We start from the raw sequence: 24605 nt of genomic DNA on the forward strand, positions 1-24605 counted from the left end.
TGGTCATTAAAGCTGTTTGAAATAGAATAAAGAAATATTTTGACTGCTTGTATCCTCTTAATGTCATGATTTTTAATCAATTAAAAAGAAATACTTCACAAAAAATCTTTATGTTAACTTTACTTTGTCGACAGTTATTACTCACCTATCATAAGCTGCACCTTTAAGGATTTACTTTAAGGATTACTTTAATTTCATTTTGAAAGAAGTAATTTATGGCAGAAAAGGCTGAAGGGTCAAACGGACTCAAAACGTTAACTCTGTTTCTCTCTCCACAGATGATGTCAGACTTGCTGAGTTTTTCCAGCATTTTCTGTTTTTGTTGCAGATGTCCAGCATCCGCAGTATTTTGCTTTTATATGAAATATTTCTTGTTAATCCATGGAAAACAGTTAATTTGTGAAGTTTCAGTATTGGGTATAGAATATCTCTGCACAAGTCTGTTTAATTTCTGTTTTAGCCCCCACTAGATTTCTAGAAATCTAGATATATTTAGTTTTAAAAAGGTGTCAGTAAAAGTGACCATGAAACTTTCAGACTGTTATAAAAACCTAACTGGTTCATTAATGCTTCTTAGGGGGAGGAAACCTGCTATACATCCCTGATCTGGCCTATTTTAATTCCAATACCACATCTGCGTGACTGACTCTGAAGTGGCCAAGCTTACCACTCAGTTACATTAAACCATGGCAGCAATTCAATAAAAAAGCCCAGAACCAATTTCTCAGGGCAAGTAGAGATCAGCACTAGATGTCAATTGCCATTGCTGCCCACCTTCCAAGAATGAATAAAAAGATTCATAAAGATGCCAAAGCCATTGCCAGTTTGTGATGTTTTAAATGTATTGTTACTTACTTGAGTGTGCTGAGCTCTGTTAGGGACGGATGGGTGGCCTTGAGATAGCTCTCACGTCGTGCAGAAATTTTCGGAGAAGGTTTAGGGCTGGTGTCTGAGTCCCCACTGTCATCATCTCCCATCGCTTTAATGTAGCTGCCACTGCGCATTCGTCGACAAGGAATTTCATCTTCTTTGCCTTGTGGAGAAAAACCACTCCATTCATCTTGTGGAACCTAATTAAATATAACACAGTGATGTGTTAAGATTGGGGAGTTACAGATGCAGATTTATATGTGGAAATGTGATGTTGTGGCGATAACGGACCTGGCTCAAGGAAGGACAGAACTGGGTGCTAAATATTCCCGGGTTCAAGGTGTTCAGAAAAGATAGGAATGAAAGGATAGGAGGAAGGGTGACGGTATTGGTTAAGGACAGCATTGCAATGCTGGAGAAAGAGGATGTCCCAGAGGGTTCAAGGACAGATTCAATTTGGCCAGAGCTAAGGAACAAAAAGGGCACAATTACATTGCTTGGTGTAGTCGATAGACCGCCAACTAGTGAGAGGGACGTAGAAGAACAAATCTGCAGAGAGATGCAAACATTATAGAGTAGTTATAATGGGTGACTATAATTACCTGAATGTGGACTGGGAAAGTGGTAGTGTAAAGTGGGGAGAGGGGCAAAAGTTCCTAAATTGTGTTCAGGAAAATTTTCTATAGCAGTATGTGCCCAATCCAACAAGAAAAGATGCACTGTTGGACCTGATTCTTGGAAATGAGGTGAGCCAAGTAGATCAAGTGTCAGTGGGTGGACATTTAGAAGGCAGTGATCATTGTACTGTACGTTTTAGGATGATGATAGAAAAGGACAATAGGCAGTCCAAAATAAGAATAATTAACTGGGCGAGAGCCAACTTCGATGGGGCAAGAATGAAGCTGGTCTAGATAGGCTGGAACAAAAGATTGACGGGAGAAACTGTAGCTGAAAAATGGGCTACCTTCAAAAAATAACTTGTTCTGGCACAGTCAAGGTATATTCCATCAAAAGGGAAAGGTAGGACAAACAAATCCATAGCTCCCTGGATGAAAAAATAGATAGAAATTAAGACAAAGAAGAAAAAGTGTGCTTATGACAGGTGTCAGGTAGAGAATACGATTGAGAACCAAGAGGAATACAGAAAGTTCAGAGGGGAGGTGAAAAAGCATATTAGAGAAGCGAAGGGGGATTATGAGATAAGACTGGCAACCAACACAAAGGGGAATCCCAAAGTCTTCCATAGGCATAGAAATAGTGAAAGGGTGGTAAAAGGAGCAGTAGGGCTGATTAGGGACCTAAACGGGAATTTACACATGGACGAAGGGGCCATGGCTGATGTATTAAATGAATGCTTTACATCCGTCTTTACCAAGGAGCTACATGCTACCCAGGCCATGTGACAGACGAGGAAGCTCTGTCACTAGGTGGGTTCAAAATTGATAAGGTGGAAGTGTTGATTAGACTGTCGGTACTTAAAGTTGACAAGGCACCAGGACCGGATGAGATGCATCCAAGGATATTGAAGGATGTGAGACCAGAAATTGTAGGGGCACTGGTCATAATTTTTCAGTCTTCCCTAGACTCAGTGGTGGTGCCAGAGGACTGGAGAATTGCAAACATTACGCCCCCTTGTTCAAAAAAAGTTTGTAAGGATAAGCCCAGCAATTACAGACCAATCAGTTTAATTTTAGTGGTGGGAAAGATTCTAGAAACAATTATTCGGGATAGAATTAGTAGTCACATGGAAAAATATGGGTTAATAAGGAAGAGCCAGTGTGGATTTCTAAAGGGGAAATCATGTTTAACTAACTTGCTGGAGTTTTTTGAAGAGTTAACAGAAAAGGTCGATGAGGGTAATGCTGTTGATGTGGTGTACATGGACTTTGAAAAGGCATTTGACACAATGTACACAACAGACTTGTGAGAAAAGTTATTGCTCATGGAATAAAAAGGACAGTAGCAACATGGATACAAAATTGACTGAAAAATAGGACACATAGAGTAATGGTTAATGGATACTTTTCGGGCTGGAGGATGGTTTGTAGTGGAGTTCCACAGGGATCAGTATCGGGAACCTCGATTTTCCTGATATATATTAATGATCTAGATCTTGATGTGTAGGGGACAAATTCAAAGTTTGTGGATGATACGAAGCTTGGGAATGTTGTAAACTGCAAGGAGGACAGTACAACTTCAAAAGGACATAGGCAAGCTGGTGGAGTGGGCAGATAGGTGGCAGATGAAGTTCAATGCGGAGAAGTGTGAGGCGATGCATTTTGGTAGGAAAAACATGGACAGACAGTATAAAATAGGAGGTGAAATTTTGAAGGGATTGCAGGAGCAGAAAGACCTTGTTATATATATGCATAGATCATTGAAGATGGCAGGACAGGTGGAGAGAGCAGTTAATAAAGCATATAGTATCCTGGGCTTTATTAATAGTGGCACAGAGTGCTCTTGCAAGGAGGTTATGCTGAATTTATATAAGACACTTGTTCAATCTCAGCTGGAACATTGTGCACATTTCTGGGCACCACACTATAGGAAGGATGTGAACACATTGGAGAGAGTGCAGAAGAGGTTTACAAGAATGGTTCCAGGGATGAGAAATTTCAGCAATGAGGATAGATTGGAGAGGTTGGGGCCGTTCTCCTTGGGGAGAAGAAGGCTAAGAAGAGATTTGATAGAGATGTTCAAAATCATGAGGGGGCTGGACAGAGTAGATAGCAAGAAGCTGTTCCCACTCATAAAAGGATCAAGAACGAGAGGGCACAGATTTAAAGTGACTTGCAAAAGAAGCAAATGTGAATTTTTTTTTCACATAACGAGTGGTTCGGGTCTGCAATGCACTGCCTGGAAGTATGGTGGAGGCAGCTTCAATTGACACATTCAAGAGGGCATTAGATGATTATTTGAACAGAAACAATGTGCGGGGGTACATGGAAAAGGCAGGGCAATGATATTAGGTCATAATGCTCATTGGGAGAGCTGGTGCAGACATGATTGGCCAAATAGCTTCCTCCTGTGCCATTAAAATTCCATGATTGTGATTCTGATGTGAGATACTGCTTCTCTGGGTTGGCAGAAAAATATTTTGAAATATTGAATAATTGGAACAGTAATTGACCGCGTAAATCATTTTTGACTAAATTAATACTCATATTGAAGAAAGAATATACATCTTTGTCTTACTTTGTGTTACTGAAAATTAGTGTTCAGCATGTTTCTAGCATGTATTTAACAAGGTAAATATGCTGACAATGTAGTGTCATGAAACTAACATTTTTTCATTATATTATTGTGGTTTCTTGTAAAGTAGGTTTATGGATGTGAGTGTAAATAGTTCTGTCTCTGTGGTTTCATTGAATTAGAGTCAGATAGACTGCAAGCTTGAAATTATCAAAAGAAGTTAGGGGTAAAAGGCATTTGATATGCTAATGAGTAAACATGGATGAGGGCTTAGCATATATGATGTGAAGGAAATTTGCATTTTTCGATAAGTGAAGGGGTTGTTTGAGTTTTAAAGGGATAATGGGATGTTTGCAACTAACAAGATAAGCAAGGCCAAGCAATATGTTTATTTTCCCCAAAGGTACTGACCATATTGTCACCATGAAAGATTTTTATATTATGGGAAAAGTAAATTCCCAAAGGCATATTGAACAATGGAATTTACAGATGAAAGAGAGAGAAACATATATAAAGAAGGATAGAAGGTTATGTTGGGGAGGCCATGTAAGATCTAAAAGTACTGTGCAAAACAGCCTTGGAGAAGCCTCCAGCCACTTTTGCAGAAGCCTGTTGTGCCCAGTAACCAAAGGTGGAGGAAGGCCTTTGGAATTCCACTGTCAAGTAGGTGCCGTAATAAACTTTCTGGCTTGCCTATTTAAATTTAAAATCTGTTTTGGGACTGTTGCCTTAAAGGGGGTGTGTAGTTGGGAGTCAGGTTAATTAGGGATTTTTGGATTTGTTATGGTATTAAGTAACTGTGATCTTATGTATGTGCTTGAAATCTTTTCTTTTGCTAATAAATATTTTAGTTTAGTTTCTAAAATCTCTAAAGGTGTTAGTGGACTTATTACTTCTAATTCAGTGCATAAATCTTCTCATAATAAATACAAATGGCAAAACTGTTGCGATATCGTGGCCAAGTTTCCCTGTGGATTTGGTCTACCTGGTACACATCGCCTGCCACGTCATGACAGTAGGATAACTCCAACAAATAGTTTTCTAACACCAGATATTTGTTTCCATTTCGTGTTGTTATATCTATTTGAATGGAAAGTATTGAAAAGTAAAACATAAGCCAGAAATGTCGCAGATTCGTACTAAGTGCAGTAGCAGGCCTGAAAAAAGAAGTGCAGTGGTGGGTTTTCATGCCGTATTGCCTGCTTCCTACCTCATAAACTATGCACCCACAGGAAACATGCTGTCTCACTGGCGGGCGGCCTCTGAATCGCCTGTCATGCCGTTACCTCACTATTTCCTCACTCCGGGTGCCATATCTAAAATGCAGCTGCGGACACAGTTCTCAAAGCTTGCAGCTCAGGACCGCTCCAGTGAAGACATGGCCCTGAAAGCCAAGAACAGTTCAGTGAATTGTCACTGGAATGCCTTTTGGAAGCCCACCATGATGTCCTCCACCCCTGCTCTGGCCGCAGGAGGTCCAGCAATCTCACCACTCTGGCTTGGGAGGCAGTGGCAGTGGTGGTCAGTGCCAGTGCTGTACAGAAGAGATTGGTCATCCAGTTCAGAAAAGAGGATGAATGATCTCATCCATATTGCCAGTGTAAGGCAACCATCTCATCACTCTAAACTCACACACTCACAAGGCCATCACACATTCACTGGCATCTCACTCACTGCCAGCTCAAGGGACATCACCACTCACTATCTCACACACACTCTCACGTCTCCATCTGGCCTCATCTCCTCTGAAGACTGCCTCCTCAGCCCTCACCATCTTGAGGCCACTTGCACAGATTAATATGTGCACTCACACACAACCTAGGATAATCCCCTTCCCCAGTAAGCCCTCGCCCTTCAGTCCCTTCCCTTGCCTGATGCCACTTCTCCCCCGTCCCCAAGTAAGCCCTGGCCCTTCAGCCATTGAAAAGCACCCCCTCACCCTACCTTACGACTGATCTGGTAGATAGAGGCCTGCCCATGAGACCCCTAAAAGTGCTGTGTTGCTGCTTGTGAAACCTGGCACTGATGACCGTGAGTGCTGTCCAAAACAAGTTGGCAAACAAACCTTGAAGTCCTGAGTGAAGTGCAGCTCGCCAGGCGCACGTCACTTATGTACAGTTGTGAAGCACGTTGATGTGCAATCACATTGACGTGCCTGGATGATCCAGTGTGGGGGGATGATTCTGGCGAGCAGGGCTTATAATGAGATGCTAAAGTATTGAAACTAGGTTTCCGACGTGCGGCAGCAGGAAATGCAGCCCATTATTGACGGATGGAGCAGAAGATTGCAAACTGGTTTTATGTCGGCGTAAAACCGATTTTTGGCCTTCTTGCCATAGTGTCTGCTCACGCTGCCAAGCACGCCTGCTACCAACGGGAGAAGAAAATTCCCACCATAGTGTTTTTGATTTCACTGTTCACTGATCACCATTTGTACTCTAATTTACAGAATACATTCAGCAGAATACTGCCTCTCTTCAATACTTTACATTGTTGTTAAGACATTTGCAGGTTTTGTTTTACATGGCTTTGACCACTCAATATTTGCTATATAACAAAGCAGATCTTTACTTATAGAAAGGATTGCATTCCACAGTTGTCACTAGTATCTCTGCCATGTGGCCATTCTCCAAGTTTGGTCCTAGGTGGTGACTTCTATGGGTGGGAAACAAAGGTCAGAACTCTGAAGAAGAGTCATACAGACTCAAAACGTTAACTCTGTTTTTCTCTCCACAGATGCTGTTAGACCTGCTGAGTTTTTCCAGCATTATCTGTTTTTGTTAAAGGTCAGAACTGTTTCAGGGTCCCAAACCCACCCCTGGGGAAAAATCAGCCACAGGCCCCGATTTTCACAGGAGTGGCCAATTAGCAACCTTGCCACCCAATTGACAATGGCACCAGGGTCTTGAAGCTGGAGGTCCAATCAGAGGCCTTCTGGCTTGTACGGAGCAGCAGGATACAGTAGCGGGTAGGTAAGAGGTAGGGTGTTTCAGGAAAAGGTGCTCTCTCCTCAATTCCTCAACTGATATTTCCTATGTAGCTCTGTGTCAAATGTTTGGAAACATGCCTGTCAAGTGTCTTGGGACATTTTACTACATTAGAGGCACTATATAAATACAAGTTGTAAAAATGCAAGTTACTATTGAGCCCAATCCTGTCCTTGAACTGCACATGTACATATATTCCAGCAGAAACCACTAGAGAACAATGAGGAGCTGGAATACGAGCTAACTTTACCTTTCTCAAACTCAGCAGCATTGAGGTGATTTAGATTGCTCCAACTGCAGCCAGCTTTCACATCACAGACTGGGGATGGAAGTTGGTACCATTTTGGTCTCCCTTTCCTCTCCAAAGCCCTGGAAAGGGCTTTCCAAAACATGCCCATCTTTCCCACAACCCCATGTTTGAACCAGGTTTTCACTCCTGCCAAAGCACTGAAATGGCTCTTACCAAAGTCATAAATGTGTGATTGTGACCGTGGGTGAACTATCCTATCTCATCATTCCTAACCTATTGGCAGCAATTGGCATGGCTGACCTCCTCCAAATCCTCTACTCCATTGTCTGACTGGACTGCCCTTGTTCCATTCCTATCTATACAATCTTATCTCAAAAAGCTTCTGCAATGGCTTCTCTTCCAGCTCCCGCTCCATTACCTCTGGAGACTTCCAGGAGGTTATCTTGGCCTGCTCCCATTTCTTTTCAACATGTTATCATTCAAAACCACAACAGCAAGTTCCACATGTACATTTATTATTATAATAATTTCTACCTCAACTACAATGTCTCATAACCCCTCCACTGCCTCTGGTCTGTCATGCTACTTGACCAACAACCGTTGGATGAGCAGAAATTTCTTCCAAGTACATATTGGAAAGACCCAAGCCACGGTCTTCGGTTTCCGCCTCAAGGTCTGTTCTCTCACCACTGATTCCATCCTTTTCCCTGGCAACTGTCTGAGGCCGAACCGGACTGTTCACAACCTTGTTCACAATTGCTGGTATTTGACCCTGAGCTGAGCTTCCAATGCCATATCCTCTCCGTCAATTTGATTGTCTACTTCCACCTCCATAACATTGCCAGTCTCCACCCTGGCATCAGTTTATCTGCTAATGAAACCATCATCCATGCCTTTCTTACCTTTAGATTTAACTATTCCATAATAGCATCACACCTTCCACCCTTCCTAAACTTGAGCTCATCCAAGACTCTGCTGCCTGTATCCTCATCTTGCACCAAGTCCCATACACCCATCACCCCGTGCTTGCTAATCTACATCGGCTCCTGGTTAAGAAATTATTTGACGTTAAAATTTTCATCTTTGTTTTCAATCATTCCATAACCTAATTTCTCCCTAGCTCTATAATCTCCTCCAGCGCTACAACCGCCTGTGAATTCTGTCCTCCAAATCTGTTCTCTTGCACACACCTGATTTTCTTTTCTCCAACATTGGTGGCCATGGCTGTAGACTCTATGGGCTGGATTTTATGGGCTGTGTGGTCCCTGCACTCCTGGCAGAAGAAGTCAAGGCTATGGGAGCCTGCCCAGGCAAAGAAAGGCTGCCACGCAGCCATTTAGTGGCTGATTGGCCATTAATAGAAAGGGAATTTTTGCACTTCAGAGACAGGAAACCCCATCTCAGAGAGCAGCCAGCCAATCAGAGGCCAGCAGCTTTCCAGTACTAGCAGCGCTACCGGGAGTGGTGGTCACTGCCAGTACTGCACTTGGGAATTGAGGAGGCAAGCTGTCCAACAAGTGAATCAGGGTCTCGCCAGGTGCCAAGCTGGCAGGTCCCGGTGAGGGATTGGAGGGGCCATGGGCAGGAGGAACCTAAAGAAGAGAGTAACACCTTGGAGAGGTCCACCGATGGGTCTGGGGGTCCAAAACGGAAGGCTCTGCCCCCACGCAGCAGCAGCCCATGCGGAGAAACACTGGTTAAATCCTGGTGCTGGCCAGATGAGGCCCTTAAGTGAGTGGTAACTTTCTTTATTCTTTCATGGGATGTATGCATTGCTGGAAAAGCCAGCATTTGTTGCCTATCTCTAAATGCCCTTGAGACAGTAGCGGTGAGCCGACTTTACTACTGAATGGCAAGGCTATTTCAGAGTTGCAGTTAAGAGTCAACCACATTACTGTAGGTTTGGATTCACATGCAGGCCGGACCAGATAAGGGTGGCAGACTAACTTAGGCCATCCTTTAAAGGGACAACAGCCTCAACAGCAACCAATTAGTTGCCTGACCCTGTAAGATGTGGCCAGGGGTCCCACAAATGGCCAAAGCAGGGATTTTCACATCAATTAGAGCAGATGGTGGTGTAGTGGCAATGTCACTGGACTAGTAATCCAGAGGTCCAGGCTAATGTTCTGGGGACACGGGTTTAAATCATATCATTGCAGTTAGTGGAATTTAAATTCAATTAATAAATCTGGAAATGAAAGTTAGTTTCATGGTCACCATTATTGAGACTATCATCAATTGTTATAAAGACCCATCTGGTTCATTAATGTCCTGCTGGCCAATCAGAGGGCTGCAGCTCAGCAGTCTTAGCAACACCACCAGGAGCAGCGACCACTGCTGGGATTGCACCTGGAAGAAGAGGATGTGATGAAATGATGCTGCCTTTCCAATCAGGCAAATAAGGTCTGAGACTGCTGAGCCATTCAGGCATGCCCAGATGAGGGACCTTTGGTTGGTGAGGGCAAGCAGGGCCATTGCTTCAGAAGGGGCCATTGCTCCCAGGGGACCGCTCCATGGGCCAAAGAGTGCCCAATTAGGAATGCCTTTACTTGTCCCGAGCCAGTGGGAGATCACCAGTGTTTAGTTGGTGGTCTTTCCACCAGGCGGAGAACCCACCTGCCATCGGTAAAATGGCAATGCCAGTGGGAAGAGGCCCTGAATTGTTCACTTAATTGGCCTCTAGACAAGAGGGCTGTCCTCCACCTTCCTCGCTGCTGGTATGTTTGCATGGCAGCGGGAAGATGATTGGCACTCCATCCCCTCTTTCCCTCACAAATGTTGGCACCCTAACACTCCCCCACCAACCCCCGCCTCACAGCCCACCCCCAGAGGGCTGGTAAAATCCAGCCCAGTGAGTGTGAAGTGTTTATCTATTGCTGAAAAGAGAGACATGTTGCCGAAGCTTTTTGTCTTGTACTCATCAAGAACGCCAACATTCAAATGAACAATATGATTTATACTGCAGGAGAAAAGGGTGCTGATTGGTTAGCAAGTCAGCTCTCATTGGATGAGGCAATGCCATGGAGAAAGCAGCAGGCATCTATAGGCTCCCCAAGCTCCCGAGTACTGTATTTCAAAAAAGGTGCAAGCCTGAGCATATTCCTTTTGTTTGCAGAGAGCGGGTCCCTACGTTTGAATGTATGTCACTTCTAGCAAGTCTAAATGAGCCATGTTACGAGCTTGACTGATTATCTTATTTTAAGAAGTGCAGCAGATGGGTGAGTAATTGGGGGGAGCAAGGATAGATCCTTAGGACATCAAAGGTAACAGTACGGGGAAGAGAAGCCTGCTCTAGTGACACCATAAAGCTGTTTAACTGCTCTTATTGTTTAAAATGGAAGCTCATTTTGCTAAATTGCTACATAATCCTATAAAATGCTATAAAGGCAGATATCTGGATGTGTAACAGTGATTCTTTCTCATCCCTTGTTACAATACTTTACAATGTTGCCCGAGGTAGTTCATAAAAGGAGCAATGAACTGAGTGAGCACCTGTGTTCATGGTGTCACTGAAGTAGAACTTTATAATATCACATTAAATGGCAACTTCTGCTCAGATAAACCTCTCAGTTCAACAAGGTTACAAAGGGTGACTGACAGACAATGGGTGGCAAGTTGCTTGTATTAAAAGGCAATTAAAGATTGCCTTTCATAGCATCAAGATATTACGAAGTGACTTAACAGTACTTACCTTCCTTTTGAAATGGGGGTGGGGGGGAGAGGTGGTATAAAATTAAACACTCACAAATAAGTATCTTATTGCTATTTTTGGTGCCTTTAACCAAACAATTATAAATAGCTATTGATTTTTAGTCAACAGTAGTTCTCTCATGCTGCCATTTCATTTGATGGCATAATTGTGACAATAGGGTAGTAGTTCTTTGGGATTCTCCTGATCTTCTGCTGTAACTTCAATGGAAGATTAATAGAAATCCTGGAGAAAAGATATAAATGGCCACTTCCACCATTTCTTTGGAGGTTTCACTAATCTCTACCAAGTTATCCTGAAAAGTGAACGTGAGGAAATTATTGATATACTTGTAAGGGCAGACAAGTGGTGGAATAAGCTTCACCTTCTTGATTGCACATTTGTCCATGATATACCTTCTGTATCTGTTACTTTTCTCATTGTCAAATATTGCAAAGGCAGCGCCACTTTCATTTGAGCTGACTGGCATTAAATAAAGAAGTGAGTTGACCAATCAAAGTTTGTAATTTTTTCCCATCCAAAAATTTCATACATTTTCTTCCCTTGTTAGTTGGGGAGAACTTTTAATAACTGGCAATAATCTGAAATCTGATTTTATGTGTTACATTTTCCCTTACTGAACAGCCACAAATTTTCAGAATTTCTTGAAAATACTGTGGGTTTGATACTTGAAAAAATGACGATTTTGTATTGGTTCTGAAGACCACTAAAATTTATATTGTGCAAAATATTAATTGAATTGCTAGGAATCCAATTAATACCAGAACAAAAACAGAATTACCTGGAAAAACTCAGCAGGTCTGGCAGCATCGGCGGAGAAGAAATCAGTTAACGTTTCGAGCCTTCATGGCCCTTCGGCAGAACTGGAGCATAGTTAGAAGAAGGGAGAAATATAAATTGGTTTCAGGTGGGTGGGTGGGGGGGGAAGAGACACATTGAGGGTGTGGTGTGGTGATTGTGGAGATGAGCAGATAATCAAAAGATGTCACAGACAAAAGGGTCAAAGAGGTGTTGAAGGTGGTGGTATTTGTCTGAGAAAAGTGCTAATTAAGAATGGAAGACAGGATATTCAAAGTACAGCTCTAGTGGGGGTGGGGTGGAAAGACTAAAGGTTTTAGTTTTAGATTTAAAAATAATGGAATAATCTTCCCTTCACCCCCCCTGACGGCATTCCGTAGGGATCGTTCCCTCCGGGACACCCTGGTCCACTTCTCCATCACCCCCTATTCCTCAACCCCCACTTATGGCACCTCCCCATGCCCACGCAGAAGATGCAACACCTGCCCCTTCACTTCCTCTCTCCTCACCGTCCAAGGGCCCAAACACTCCTTTCAAGTGAAGCAGCATTTCACTTGCATTTCCACTAACTTAGTCTACTGTATTCGTTGCTCCCAATGCGGTCTCCTCTACATTGGAGAGACCAAACGCAAACTGGGCGATCGTTTTGCGGAACACCTGCGGTCTGTCCGCAAGAAAGACCCAAACCTCCCTGTCGCTTGCCATTTTAACACTCCACCCTGTTCTCTTGCCAACATGTCTGTCCTTGGCTTGCTGCATTGTTCCAGTGAAGCCCAACGCAAACTGGAGGAACAGCACCTCATCTTCCGACTAGGCACTTTACAGCCCTCCGGGCTGAATATTGAATTCAACAACTTTAGATCTTAAACTCCCCCTCCCCCCATCCCCACCCCGTTTCTTTCCCCCCCCACCGCTTTTTTTTCAATAATTTATATAGATTCTTCTTTCCCCACCTATTTCCATTATTTTTAAATCTAAAACTAAAACCTTTAGTCTTTCCACCCCACCCCCACTAGAGCTGTACTTTGAATATCCTGTCTTCCATTCTTAATTAGCACTTTTCTCAGACAAATACCACCACCTTCAACACCTCTTTGACCCTTTTGTCTGTGACATCTTTTGATTATCTGCTCATCTCCACAATCACCACACCACACCCTCAATGTGTCTCTTCCCCCCACCCCCACCCCCCCCCCACCCACCTTAAACCAATTTATATTTCTCCCTTCTTCTAACTATGCTCCAGTTCTGCCGAAGGGCCATGAAGGCTCGAAACGTTAACTGATTTCTTCTCCGCCGATGCTGCCAGACCTGCTGAGTTTTTCCAGGTAATTCTGTTTTTGTTTTGGATTTCCAGCATCCGCAGTAGCTTTTAGCTTTTTGTTTTTACCAATTAATACCAGGACATTTTTCTGATTTTTTTTCATTCTGTACAAATGGATGGTTTTTGATTCATAACGGCTTACTATGCTCTACTTATCTACATTTGGAAAGTTTAATTAGTCTTGATAAAGATTCCTCTAATGCCATCCGCAATTGTATGTTTATATTTTCAAAGCTTTATGAAGATATGATGAATGAATTTAAATATTTAAATTACTCATAATATGCACTAATATATTATTATTGGTAGCAACATAGCTATAGAGGGTGAGAGGTGACATGTTTGTAAAGTCAGGACATGCAAGTTTTAAGCCATGTGAGAAAGTCACATTTTAATCCAACCTAGTATGCATATGAATAAATAAATTCATAACAGTGTAATTTATATAATGACGTTTGTGATTGCTTACTGATTATATCCAAGTGTTGTGAAAAGTGGGACTTAGTGAAAATTAGGCAAGCATAGAAGGATCAGCTTTTGTTCCACAATCTTCCTAATATGGGCGCTAGCCAGATGGAATTCAAAACCTGGGGTGAATTTCCACTGATTGTCTTGTGCAGGTGTCTTCATAAATATGAAGAGGAAGATTTCCTCTCTTTCTAATAAAATTGGAATGGATTCTTTGAGAATACTGTTCTAATTATGGTAGAAATAGCCAACAAGAGAAATCTTCATGTCATCTTTCTGGTGTTGATGACCAGGGAGGGGGCAATCCATAGTAGCACTAAGAAGCTTAAAGGAATACTAACCTAACCCATTATGGAATTAGACGTCTTTCAGGTGCCCTTAGGGCGTGGGGACATAGCCCTGTAAAATTGATTCCTTTTGCCCAGATTTTCTGCCCAGAAACGGGGAACATGTCACAACATTCAAGCCTGATCCTAGCTTAACATTTGCATTTTCCAGCAGTTGTTACTGGATGGTGATCAAGTACAGGCATCTTGGCTAATTTTTTTCTGATCCAGGAGCATTAAGGTTTAGTTATAATGGGCCAGAACTTCTGAGGAGGGGGGAGACGGTGGTGTAATGGTAATGTCGCTGGGCTAGTAATCCAGAAACCCAGGAACGCTCTGTGGATATGGGTTCAAATTCCACCATAGCAGCTGGTGGAATTTGAATTCAGTCAATAAATCTGGAATATTCCAACAGAGGCCACTGGTGAGAAGTGACTGAAGCATTCTGGGAGAAGTCACCGTGACTCAGGAGGGAATCGAGGAGAAGGACTCTTGCACTCAACAGGAGGAAGAGCATCCAACAGAGGGCGCTGGTGAGAAGTGACTTCTGTGCCGGGCAGGAAGATCTCTGACAGCCTGGCGCTGCTCAGGGATACGATTGCCTATGTACAGGACAGGGGTGTGGATACCTGCCTCATCAGCTTGGATCAGGAGAAGGCCTTTGACAGAATATCGCACACCTATATGGGGGATGTGCTCTCCAAAATGGGGTTTGGGGAGGGAATTCGAAATTGGATCCAACTGCTCTACACTAACATCAGTAGCGCAGTCTCAATCAATGGGTGGGAAACAGATAGCTTTCCGATCAAATCTGGAGTCAGGCAGGGCTGTCCTCTCTCGCCTGTCCTTTTCGTGTGTTGCATAGAACCCTTTGCCGGGTCCATCAGGAAGGATCCGGGCATAAGAGGAGTGACGATCCCAGGCAGTGGAGGCACTCAGGTAAAAGCCTCCCTGTACATGGACGACGTCGCCGTCTTCTGCTCGGATCCGCTGTCGGTGCGCAGACTGATGCACATCTGCGACCAGTTCGAACTGGCCTCGGGAGCCAAGGTAAATCGTGGGAAGAGCGAGGCCATGTTCTTTGGGAACTGGGCTGACCGATCCTTTGCCCCCTTCACTGTCAGGGCTGACGGCCTGAAGGTGCTGGGGATATGGTTCGGAGGGACCGGGGCAAGCGTTAGAAACTGGAAGGAGCGAGTGGCTATGGTGAAGAGGAAACTGGGCATGTGGGAGCGACGCTCCCTCTCCATTGCGGGTAAGAACCTGGTCATCAGGTGTGAGGTACTCTCGCTGTTGCTGTACGTGGCGCAGGTCTGGCCCATTCCAGACTCCTGCGCGACGGCGATCACTCGAGCCATCTTCCGCTTTGTCTGGAGGTCGAAAATGGATCGTGTCCGCAGGGACGCGATGTACAAGCCTCTAGATAAAGGGGGAAAAAACGTGCCCAACATCGCCCTCATACTGATGGCCACCTTTGTGTGCGGCTGCATCAAGCGGTGCGTAGACCCTCAGTACGCAAACACCAAGTGTCACTACGTGCTGAGGTTCTACCTGTCCCCGGTGTTGCGAAGGATGGGTCTGGCCACGCTGCCGCGGAACGCTCCAAGTAGTTGGACCGTGCCGTACCACCTGTCCCTGGTGGAAAAATTTATGCAGAAAAACACCTTTGACCACAAGTCCATCAGGCAGTGGTCAGCACGTAACGTCCTAGAGGCCCTGAGGGATAAGGAGAGGGTGGACCCTGTGGGATGGTTCCCCGAGCAGACTGTCAAAGTCATTTGGCAGAATGCCTCATCGCCAGAACTTTCCAACAAGCACCAAGACGTAGCTTGGCTGGTGGTGAGAAAGGCCCTCCCCGTCAGATCCTTCCTACACGCCAGGAAGCTCACCCCCTCTGCACGTTGCCCTCGAGGTGGCTGCGGTGGGGAAGAGACCGTTGTCCACCTCCTTGTGGATTGTGCCTTTGCAAAGAAAGTCTGGAGAGAGATGCAGTGGTTGCTGTCGAGGTTCATCCCGAGCAGTTCTGTGACACAGGACTCTGTGCTCTACGGGCTGTTCCCAGGGACACACACCGAGACAAACATCAACTGCAGCTGGAGGATCATCAACTCGGTGAAAGAGGCGCTTTGGTCTGCCCGAAACTTGTTGGTCTTCCAGCACAAAGAGTTGTCCCCGACCGATTGTTGCGGACTGGCACAATCCAAAGTCCAGGACTACGTGCTGAGGGACGCAATAAAGCTTGGGGCAGCTGCCGCAAAGGCGCAATGGGGAAGGGTCGCTGTCTAAGACCTTTCTACCACAGCGCACCGAGAGACTGGGAACTGTTTAGAGCCCCTCGGGCTGTACAGATCAAAATGAAAGGCTGTAAATGATTGTAATATTGTTTGTACTGATGCACCTGGTGATACATTTTGTAAAAGTTTAACCTGGATTGTACCCTTGTAATGTTGTTTTTGAAATGGTTTTGAATGTGATTGAAGATATTTTATGAATAAAGTATATTTTTACAAAAAAAAAAAAAAAAATTCTGGGAGAAGTCATCAGGTGTGAGGTACTCTCGCTGTTGCTGTACGTGGCGCAGGTCTGGCCCATTCCAGACTCCTGCGCGATGGCGATCACTCGAGCCATCTTCCGCTTTATCTGGAGGTCGAAAATGGATCGTGTCCGCAGGGACGCGATGTACAAGCCTCTAGATAAAGGGGGAAAAAACGTGCCCAACATCGCCCTCATACTGATGGCCACCTTTGTGTGTGGCTGCATCAAGCGGTGCGTAGACCCTCAGTACGCAAACACCAAGTGTCACTACGTGCTGAGGTTCTACCTGTCCCCGGTGTTGCGAAGGATGGGTCTGGCCACGCTGCCGCGGAACGCTCCAAGTAGTTGGACCGTGCCATACCACCTGTCCCTGGTGGAAAAATTTATGCAGAAAAACACCTTTGACCACAAGTCCATCAGGCAATGGTCAGCACGTAACGTCCTAGAGGCCCTGAGGGAAAAGGAGAGGGTGGACCCTGTGGGATGGTTCCCCGAGCAGACTGTCAAAGTCATTTGGCAGAATGCCTCATCGCCAGAACTTTCCAACAAGCACCAAGACGTAGCTTGGCTGGTGGTGAGAAAGGCCCTCCCCGTCAGATCCTTCCTACACGCCAGGAGGCTCACCCCCTCTGCACGTTGCCCTCGAGGTGGCTGTGGTGGGGAAGAGACCGTTGCTCACCTCCTTGTGGATTGTGCCTTTGCAAAGAAAGTCTGGAGAGAGATGCAGTGGTTGCTGTCGAGGTTCATCCCGAGCAGTTCTGTGACACAGGACTCTGTGCTCTACGGGCTGTTCCCAGGGACACACACCGAGACAAACATCAACTGCAGCTGGAGGATCATCAACTCGGTGAAAGACGCGCTTTGGTCTGCCCGAAACTTGTTGGTCTTCCAGCACAAAGAGTTGTCCCCGACCGATTGTTGCGGACTGGCACAATCCAAAGTCCAGGACTACGTGCTGAGGGACGCAATAAAGCTTGGGGCAGCTGCCGCAAAGGCGCAATGGGGAAGGGTCGCTGTCTAAGACCTTTCTACCACAGCGCACCGAGAGACTGGGAACTGTTTAGAGCCCCTCGGGCTGTACAGATCAAAATGAAAGGCTGTAAATGATTGTAATATTGTTTGTACTGATGCACCTGGTGATACATTTTGTAAAAGTTTAACCTGGATTGTACCCTTGTAATGTTGTTTTTGAAATGGTTTTGAATGTGATTGAAGATATTTTATGAATAAAGTATATTTTTACAAAAAAAAAAAAAAAATTCTGGGAGAAGTCATCAGGTGTGAGGTACTCTCGCTGTTGCTGTACGTGGCGCAGGTCTGGCCCATTCCAGACTCCTGCGCGATGGCGATCACTCGAGCCATCTTCCGCTTTATCTGGAGGTCGAAAATGGATCGTGTCCGCAGGGACGCGATGTACAAGCCTCTAGATAAAGGGGGAAAAAACGTGCCCAACATCGCCCTCATACTGATGGCCACCTTTGTGTGTGGCTGCATCAAGCGGTGCGTAGACCCTCAGTACGCAAACACCAAGTGTCACTACGTGCTGAGGTTCTACCTGTCCCCGGTGTTGCGAAGGATGGGTCTGGCCACGCTGCCGCGGAACGCTCCAAGTAGTTGGACCGTGCCATACCACCTGTCCCTGGTGGAAAAATTTATGCAGAAAAACACCTTTGACCACAAGTCCATCAGGCAATGGTCAGCACGTAACGTCCTAGAGGCCCTGAGGGAAAAGGAGAGGGTGGACCCTGTGGGATGGTTCCCCGAGCAGACTGTCAAAGTCATTTGGCAGAATGCCTCATCGCCAGAACTTTCCAACAAGCACCAAGACGTAGCTTGGCTGGTGGTGAGAAAGGCCCTCCCCGTCAGATCCTTCCTACACGCCAGGAGGCTCACCCCCTCTGCACGTTGCCCTCGAGGTGGCTGTGGTGGGGAAGAGACCGTTGCTCACCTCCTTGTGGATTGTGCCTTTGCAAAGAAAGTCTGGAGAGAGATGCAGTGGTTGCTGTCGAGGTTCATCCCGAGCAGTTCTGTGACACAGGACTCTGTGCTCTACGGGCTGTTCCCAGGGACACACACCGAGACAAACATCAACTGCAGCTGGAGGATCATCAACTCGGTGAAAGACGCGCTTTGGTCTGCCCGAAACTTGTTGGTCTTCCAGCACAAAGAGTTGTCCCCGACCGTTTGTTGCGGACTGGCACAATCCAAAGTCCAGGACTACGTGCTGAGGGACGCACTAAAGCTTGGGGCAGCTGCCGCAAAGGCGCAATGGGGAAGGGTCGCTGTCTAAGACCTTTCTACCACAGCGCACCGAGAGACTGGGAACTGTTTAGAGCCCCTCGGGCTGTACAGATCAAAATGAAAGGCTGTAAATGATTGTAATATTGTTTGTACTGATGCACCTGGTGATACATTTTGTAAAAGTTTAACCTGGATTGTACCCTTGTAATGTTGTTTTTGAAATGGTTTGGAATGTGATTGAAGATATTTTATGAATAAAGTATATTTTTACAAAAAAAAAAAAAAAAAAAATTCTGGGAGAAGTCACTGCAGACACCTCGACTCGAGGGAATCGAGGAGAAGGACTCTTGCACTCACAGGAGGAAGAGCATCCAACAGAGGGTGCTGGTGAGAAGTGACTGAAGCATTCTGGGAGAAGTCACCACAGACACCGCGACTCGAGGGAATCGAGGAGAAGGACTCTTGCACTCACAGGAGGAAGAGCATCCAACAGAGGGCACTGGTGAGAAGTGACTGAAGCATTCTGGGAGAAGTCACCACAGACACCGCGACTCGAGGGAATCGAGGAGAAGGACTCTTGCACTCACAGGAGGAAGAGCATCCAACAGAGGGCGCTGGTGAGAAGTGACTGAAGCATTCTGGGAGAAGTCACCGCAGACACCGCGACTCAGGAGGGAATTGAGTAGGACCCACTGTCAAAGAATGGAATAGCCCCAAACATTACATTGCTGTAGTGTTTCCATCCTTTCCTCCTCCTCAAACCTAAAAGAAAGAGAGAGGAAGAGGCAGTGCCTTCAGGAGTGCACCAGTCCTGCGAGGGACACTCTTCTGAAAGTGGATTTTAAAGAAAAAGCAGCTGATTGGTGAATAAATCCTGGGAGCAGACTTGGAGGGAGGAGCACCGGAGCGATGAGTATAAATCTAGCTTACCTCGGGGATTCGCGGCCTTGTCTCCAGGGAGCAGACTCAGAGGGAGGACCACCGGAGCGGTGACCTCGGGACAAAGAGCAACTGAAGCCAAAACTGAAAAAGTGACATCACAGGAAAGCTGTGACCTGATTGGTTGGTAGGAAATCTGCACCAAATTTGAAAAAGAAACACTGCAAAGCTAATTAATAATTTAATTAACTAAGTCAAGATGGCTGGGCGGGCGATGTGCTGTAGCTGTATGATGTGGCAGCTGGCAGATCCCATTGCGAGCCACAGTGACCACATCTGCAGCAAGTGTTGGTTGCTGGAGCAACCCCAGCTCAGAATTGATGAGCTGGAGTCCGAGCTCCGGACGCTGCGGCACATCCGGGAGGGGGAGAGTTACCTGGACGCTTTGTTTCAGGAGGCGGTCACACCCGGTAGATTAAGTACCTCAAGTTCGGTCAGTGGTCAGGGTCAGCAGGGTGCGACTGTAAGTGAGGCAGGTAGAGGGATCCTGTGTTCAGGAACAGAGGAGCCTCAGCTCTTGACCTTGTCCAACAGGGATGAGGTACTTGCTCCCTGTGTGGATGAGGAACAGGGCTGTAGGGAGGATGAGCTAGCTGACCATGGCATCGTGGCACAGGAGGACATTCAAGAAGGGGGAGCAAAAAGACAAGTGTTAGTTGTAGGGGATTCTATAATTAGGGGAATTGATAGCATCCTTTGTAAGCAGGATTGAGAGTCCCGCATGGTATGTTGCCTGCCCGGTGCCAGGGTGAGGGGCATCTCTGACCGGCTTGAAAGGATATTGGAAAGGGAGGGGGAGGATCCAGTTGTTGTGGTCCACATTGGGACAAATAACATAGGTGAGACTAGGAAAGAGGACCTGTTTGGGGATTATAGGAGCTAGGAACTAAATTAAAGAACAGGTCCTCAAGGGTTATAATCTCCGGATTACTACCCGAGCCACATGCAAATAGGCATAGGGACGCGAGAATAAGGGAAGTAAACACGTAGCTAAAGGAGTGGTGCGGGAAAGAGGGGTTCCATTTCGTGGGGCACTGGCATCAGTATTGGAACAGGAGGGATCTGTACCATTGGGACGGTCTCCACCTGAACCGATCTGGGACCAATGTTCAAGCGAAAAGGGTAAATAGGGTGGTCAACAGGACTTTAAACTAGAAAGTGGGGGGGGGAGGGAAGGGTAAAACTCCAAGAAGTATGACTAATGGGAAACAAAGCAGCAGATTAGTGTGTGGGGGAGTGGATTCAACTTCATGGAAAATTATGAAAAAACTGAAAAGAAAAGAGAGCCCAGGAGAGGCTATTAAAGTCCCCAGGACACAAAATAGGACAGAGTGTTTGGAAAGAGCTAGGAATCTAACTTCAAGCGCATCAGATAAAGGGACGACAATGAGAAAGGGGACGGGAAATACAGGACTGAAGGTGTATCTGAATGTACGCGGTATACGAAATAAGGTAAATGAGCTTGTGGCGTAGATTGAAATTGGCAGGTATGATGTGGTGGGCATCACGGAGACATGGCTGCAAGGGGATCAGGACTGGGAGCTAAATATCCAAGGATATACATCCTATTGAAAAGATAGGTAGGTTGGCAGAGGGGGTGGGGTTGCTTTGTTAGTAAGAAATGAAATTAAATCGATAGCAAGAAATGACGTAGGGTCAGATGATACAGAATCTGTGTGGGTAGAGTTGAGGAACAGCAAAGGTAAAAAAACCATAATGGGAGTTATGTACAGGCCTCCGAACAGTAGGGGCACAAGATACACCAGGAGATAGAAAAGGCGTGTAAGAAAGGCAAGGTTACAGTGATCATGGGGGATTTCAATATGCAGGTAGACTGGGAAAATCAGGTTGTTAGTGGATCCCAAGAAAAGGAATTTGTGGAATGTCTACGAGATGGCTTTTTGGAGCAGCTTGTGGTGGAGCCCACTAGGGAACAGGCAATTCTAGATTTAGTGATGTGTAATGAGGCAGATTTGATAAGGGAGCTTAAGGTAAAGGAACCCTTAGGAGGAAGTGACCATAATGTGATAGCATTTACCCTGCAATTTGAGAGGAAAAAGCTGGAATCAGATGTAACGGTATTACAGTTGAATAAAGGCAACTACAGAGGCATGAGGGAGGAGCTGGCCAGAATTGACTGGGAGATGAGCCTATCAGGAAAGACAGTGGAACAGCAATGGCAGGAGTTTCTGGGAGTAATTTGGGTGACACAGCAAAAATTCATCCCTAGGAAGAAGAAGCATACTAAAGGGAGGACGAGGCAACCATGGCTGACAAGGGAAGTCAGGGACAGCATAAAAGCTAAAGAGAAAGCATACAATGCGGCGAAGAGCAGGGGATTGGGTAGCCTAGAAAGACCAACAGAGGACAACTAAAAAAGAAATAAGGAGGGAGAAGATTAAATATGAGGGTAAACTAGCCAGTAATATAAAAGAAGATTGGAAGAATTTTTTTAGATATATAAAGGGTAAGAGAGAGGCAAAAGTGGAGATTGGGTCGCTGGAAAATGACGCTGGAGAAGTAGTAGTGGGGAACAAAGAAATGGTGGAGGAACTGAATAGGTATTTTGCGTCAGTCTTCACGCTGGAAGACACGAGTAACATCCCCAAAGTTCAAGAGAGTCGGGGGTCAGAGGTGAGTATGGTGGCCATTACCAAGGAGAAGGTGCTAGGAAAACTGTAAGGTCTGAAGGTGGATTAATCAACTGGACCAGATGGATTACACCCCAGAGTTCTGAAGGAGATAGCTGAAGAGATAGTGGAGGCGTTAGTGGTGATCTTTCAGGAATCACTGGAGTCAGGGAGGGTCCCAGAGGACTGGAAAATCACTAATGTAACCCCCCTGATTAAAAAGGGAGTGAGACAAAAGACGGGAAATTACAGGCCGATTAGCCTGACCTCGGTCGTTGGTAAGATTTTAGAGTCCATTATTAAGGATGAGATTTCAGAATACTTGGAAGTGCATGATAAAATAGGGCAAAGTCAGCATGGTTTCATCAAAGGGAGGTCATGCCTGACAAATCTGTTAGAATTCTTTGAGGAGGTAATGAGTAGGTTAGACAAAGGCGAGCCAATGGATGTTATCTACTTGGACTTCCAGAAGGCCCTTGACAAGGTGCTGCACAGGAGGCTGCTCAGTAAGATAAGAGCCCATGGTGTTAGAGGCAAGGTTCTAGCATGGATAGAAGATTGGCTGTCTGGCAGGAGGCAGAGAGTGAGGATAAGGGGGTCCTTCTTAGGATGGCGGCCGGTGACTAGTGGAGTTCCGCAGCGATCAGTGTTGGGACCACAACTTTTCACTTCATACATTAATGATCTAGATGAAGGAACTGAGGGCATCCTAGCTAAGTTTGCAGATGATACAAAGATAGGTGGAAGGACAGATAGTATTGAGGAGATAGGGAGGCTGCAGAAGGATTTGGACAGGTTAGGAGAATGGGCAAAGTAGCAGATGGAATACAACGTGGGGAAGTGTGAGGTCATGCACTTTGGTCGGAAGAATAGAGGCACAGACTATTTTCTAAATGGGGAGAGAATTTCGAAATCTGGAGTGCAAAGGGACTTGGGAGTCCTAGACCAGGATTCTCTTAAGGTTAACTTGCAGGTTGAGTCGGTAGTTAGGAAGGCAAATGCAATGTTGGCATTTATTTTGAGAGGGCTAGAATATAAAAGCAGGGATGTGCTGCTGAGGCTTTATAAGGCTTTGGTCAGACCACATTTAGAATATTGTGAGCAATTTTGGGCCCCGTATCTCAGGAAGGATGTTCTCGCCCTGGAGAGGATCCAGAGGAGGTTCACGAGAACGATCCCAGGAATGAAAGGCTTAACATATGAGGAATGTTTGAAGACTCTGGGTCTATACGCGATGGAGTTTAGAAGGATGAGGGGGGATCTGATTGAAACTTATAAAATACTGAAAGGCCTGGATAGAGTGGATGTGGGGAAGATGTTTCCATTAGTAGGAGAGACTAGGACCCGAGGGCACAGCCTCAGAGTAAAGGGAAGACCTTTTAGAACAGAGATGAGGAGAAACCTCTTTAGCCAGAGAGTAGTGAATCTATGGAATTCATTGCCACAGAAGGCTGTGGAGGCCAGGTCATTGAGTGTATTTAAGACTGAGATAGATAGGTTCTTGATTGGTAAGGGGATCAAAGGTTATGGGGAGAAGGCGAGAGAATGGGGTTGAGAAACTTATCAGCCATGATTGAATGGCGGAGCAGACTCAATGGGCTGAATGGCCTAATTTCTGCTCCTATGTCTTATGGTTTTATGGTCTAATATAAAGCTACTCTCAGTGATGGTGACCATGAAACTATCTTTGATCATTGCAAAAACCCATCTGTTTCACTAATGCCGTTTAGGGAAGGAAATCTGCCGTCGTTACCTGGTCTGGCCTACATGTGACTCCAAACCCCACAGCAATGTGGTTGACTCTTAACTGCCCTCTGAAATGACCCAGCAAGGTCAGTTCAAGGGCAATTAGGGATGGCAGCAAATTCTGGCCTTGTCAATGACACCCACATCCCATGAAAGAATAAAAGAAAATCACAGTCGGATTGCTACTCTGCTCCTTTTTACATACCTAAGTCGGAAGCTGCACATTTCTCATTCACTCTTCCGACCTGGGCCTGGTGATAAATGTGCAACGTACCTGTTCGGGACTCCGTCCAGTGCAGGGCAGCAGCATCGGGGAAAGTGAAGCCATGCCCAGGAGGTAGGATGGGTCGGTCGGAGGGGAGTCAGATGGTCAGTCAGGGGTTGGGGGGCTGATCGGGAAGGTATTTGGGAGCGGTGGGGGGGCAGTCAGGGGATTGGGAGGATAGCTGGGGCTGGGGAATTAGTTGAATGTTTGGGAGGGTAATCAGGGATTTAGGCAGGGTTGTGGCGGCGGTAGTGGCGGGGGTTGGGAGAGGAGTCAGCGAGTGCGGGGTAGTCAGGGGGTGGGAGGGTAGTTGGGTGTGGTCAGG

The 24605-nt window shown here is 45.8% G+C and overlaps 1 protein-coding gene across 2 annotated transcripts in view; it reads right to left on the reverse strand.

Annotated features, from left to right (window-relative positions):
* Positions 1 to 24605, reverse strand: part of dlgap1a (discs, large (Drosophila) homolog-associated protein 1a) — an 889543-nt gene that overhangs the window by 204595 nt on the left and 660343 nt on the right. For both annotated transcript variants that reach the window (XM_078540647.1, XM_078540646.1), the window contains one exon: positions 856 to 1070. In XM_078540647.1, coding sequence (XP_078396773.1) covers positions 856 to 1070 — 215 coding nt within the window. The remainder of the gene's footprint in view (positions 1 to 855; positions 1071 to 24605) is intronic.

Source organism: Cetorhinus maximus, chromosome 4, assembly GCF_964194155.1.
Source record: "Cetorhinus maximus chromosome 4, sCetMax3.hap1.1, whole genome shotgun sequence".
Taxonomy (NCBI): domain Eukaryota; kingdom Metazoa; phylum Chordata; class Chondrichthyes; order Lamniformes; family Cetorhinidae; genus Cetorhinus; species Cetorhinus maximus.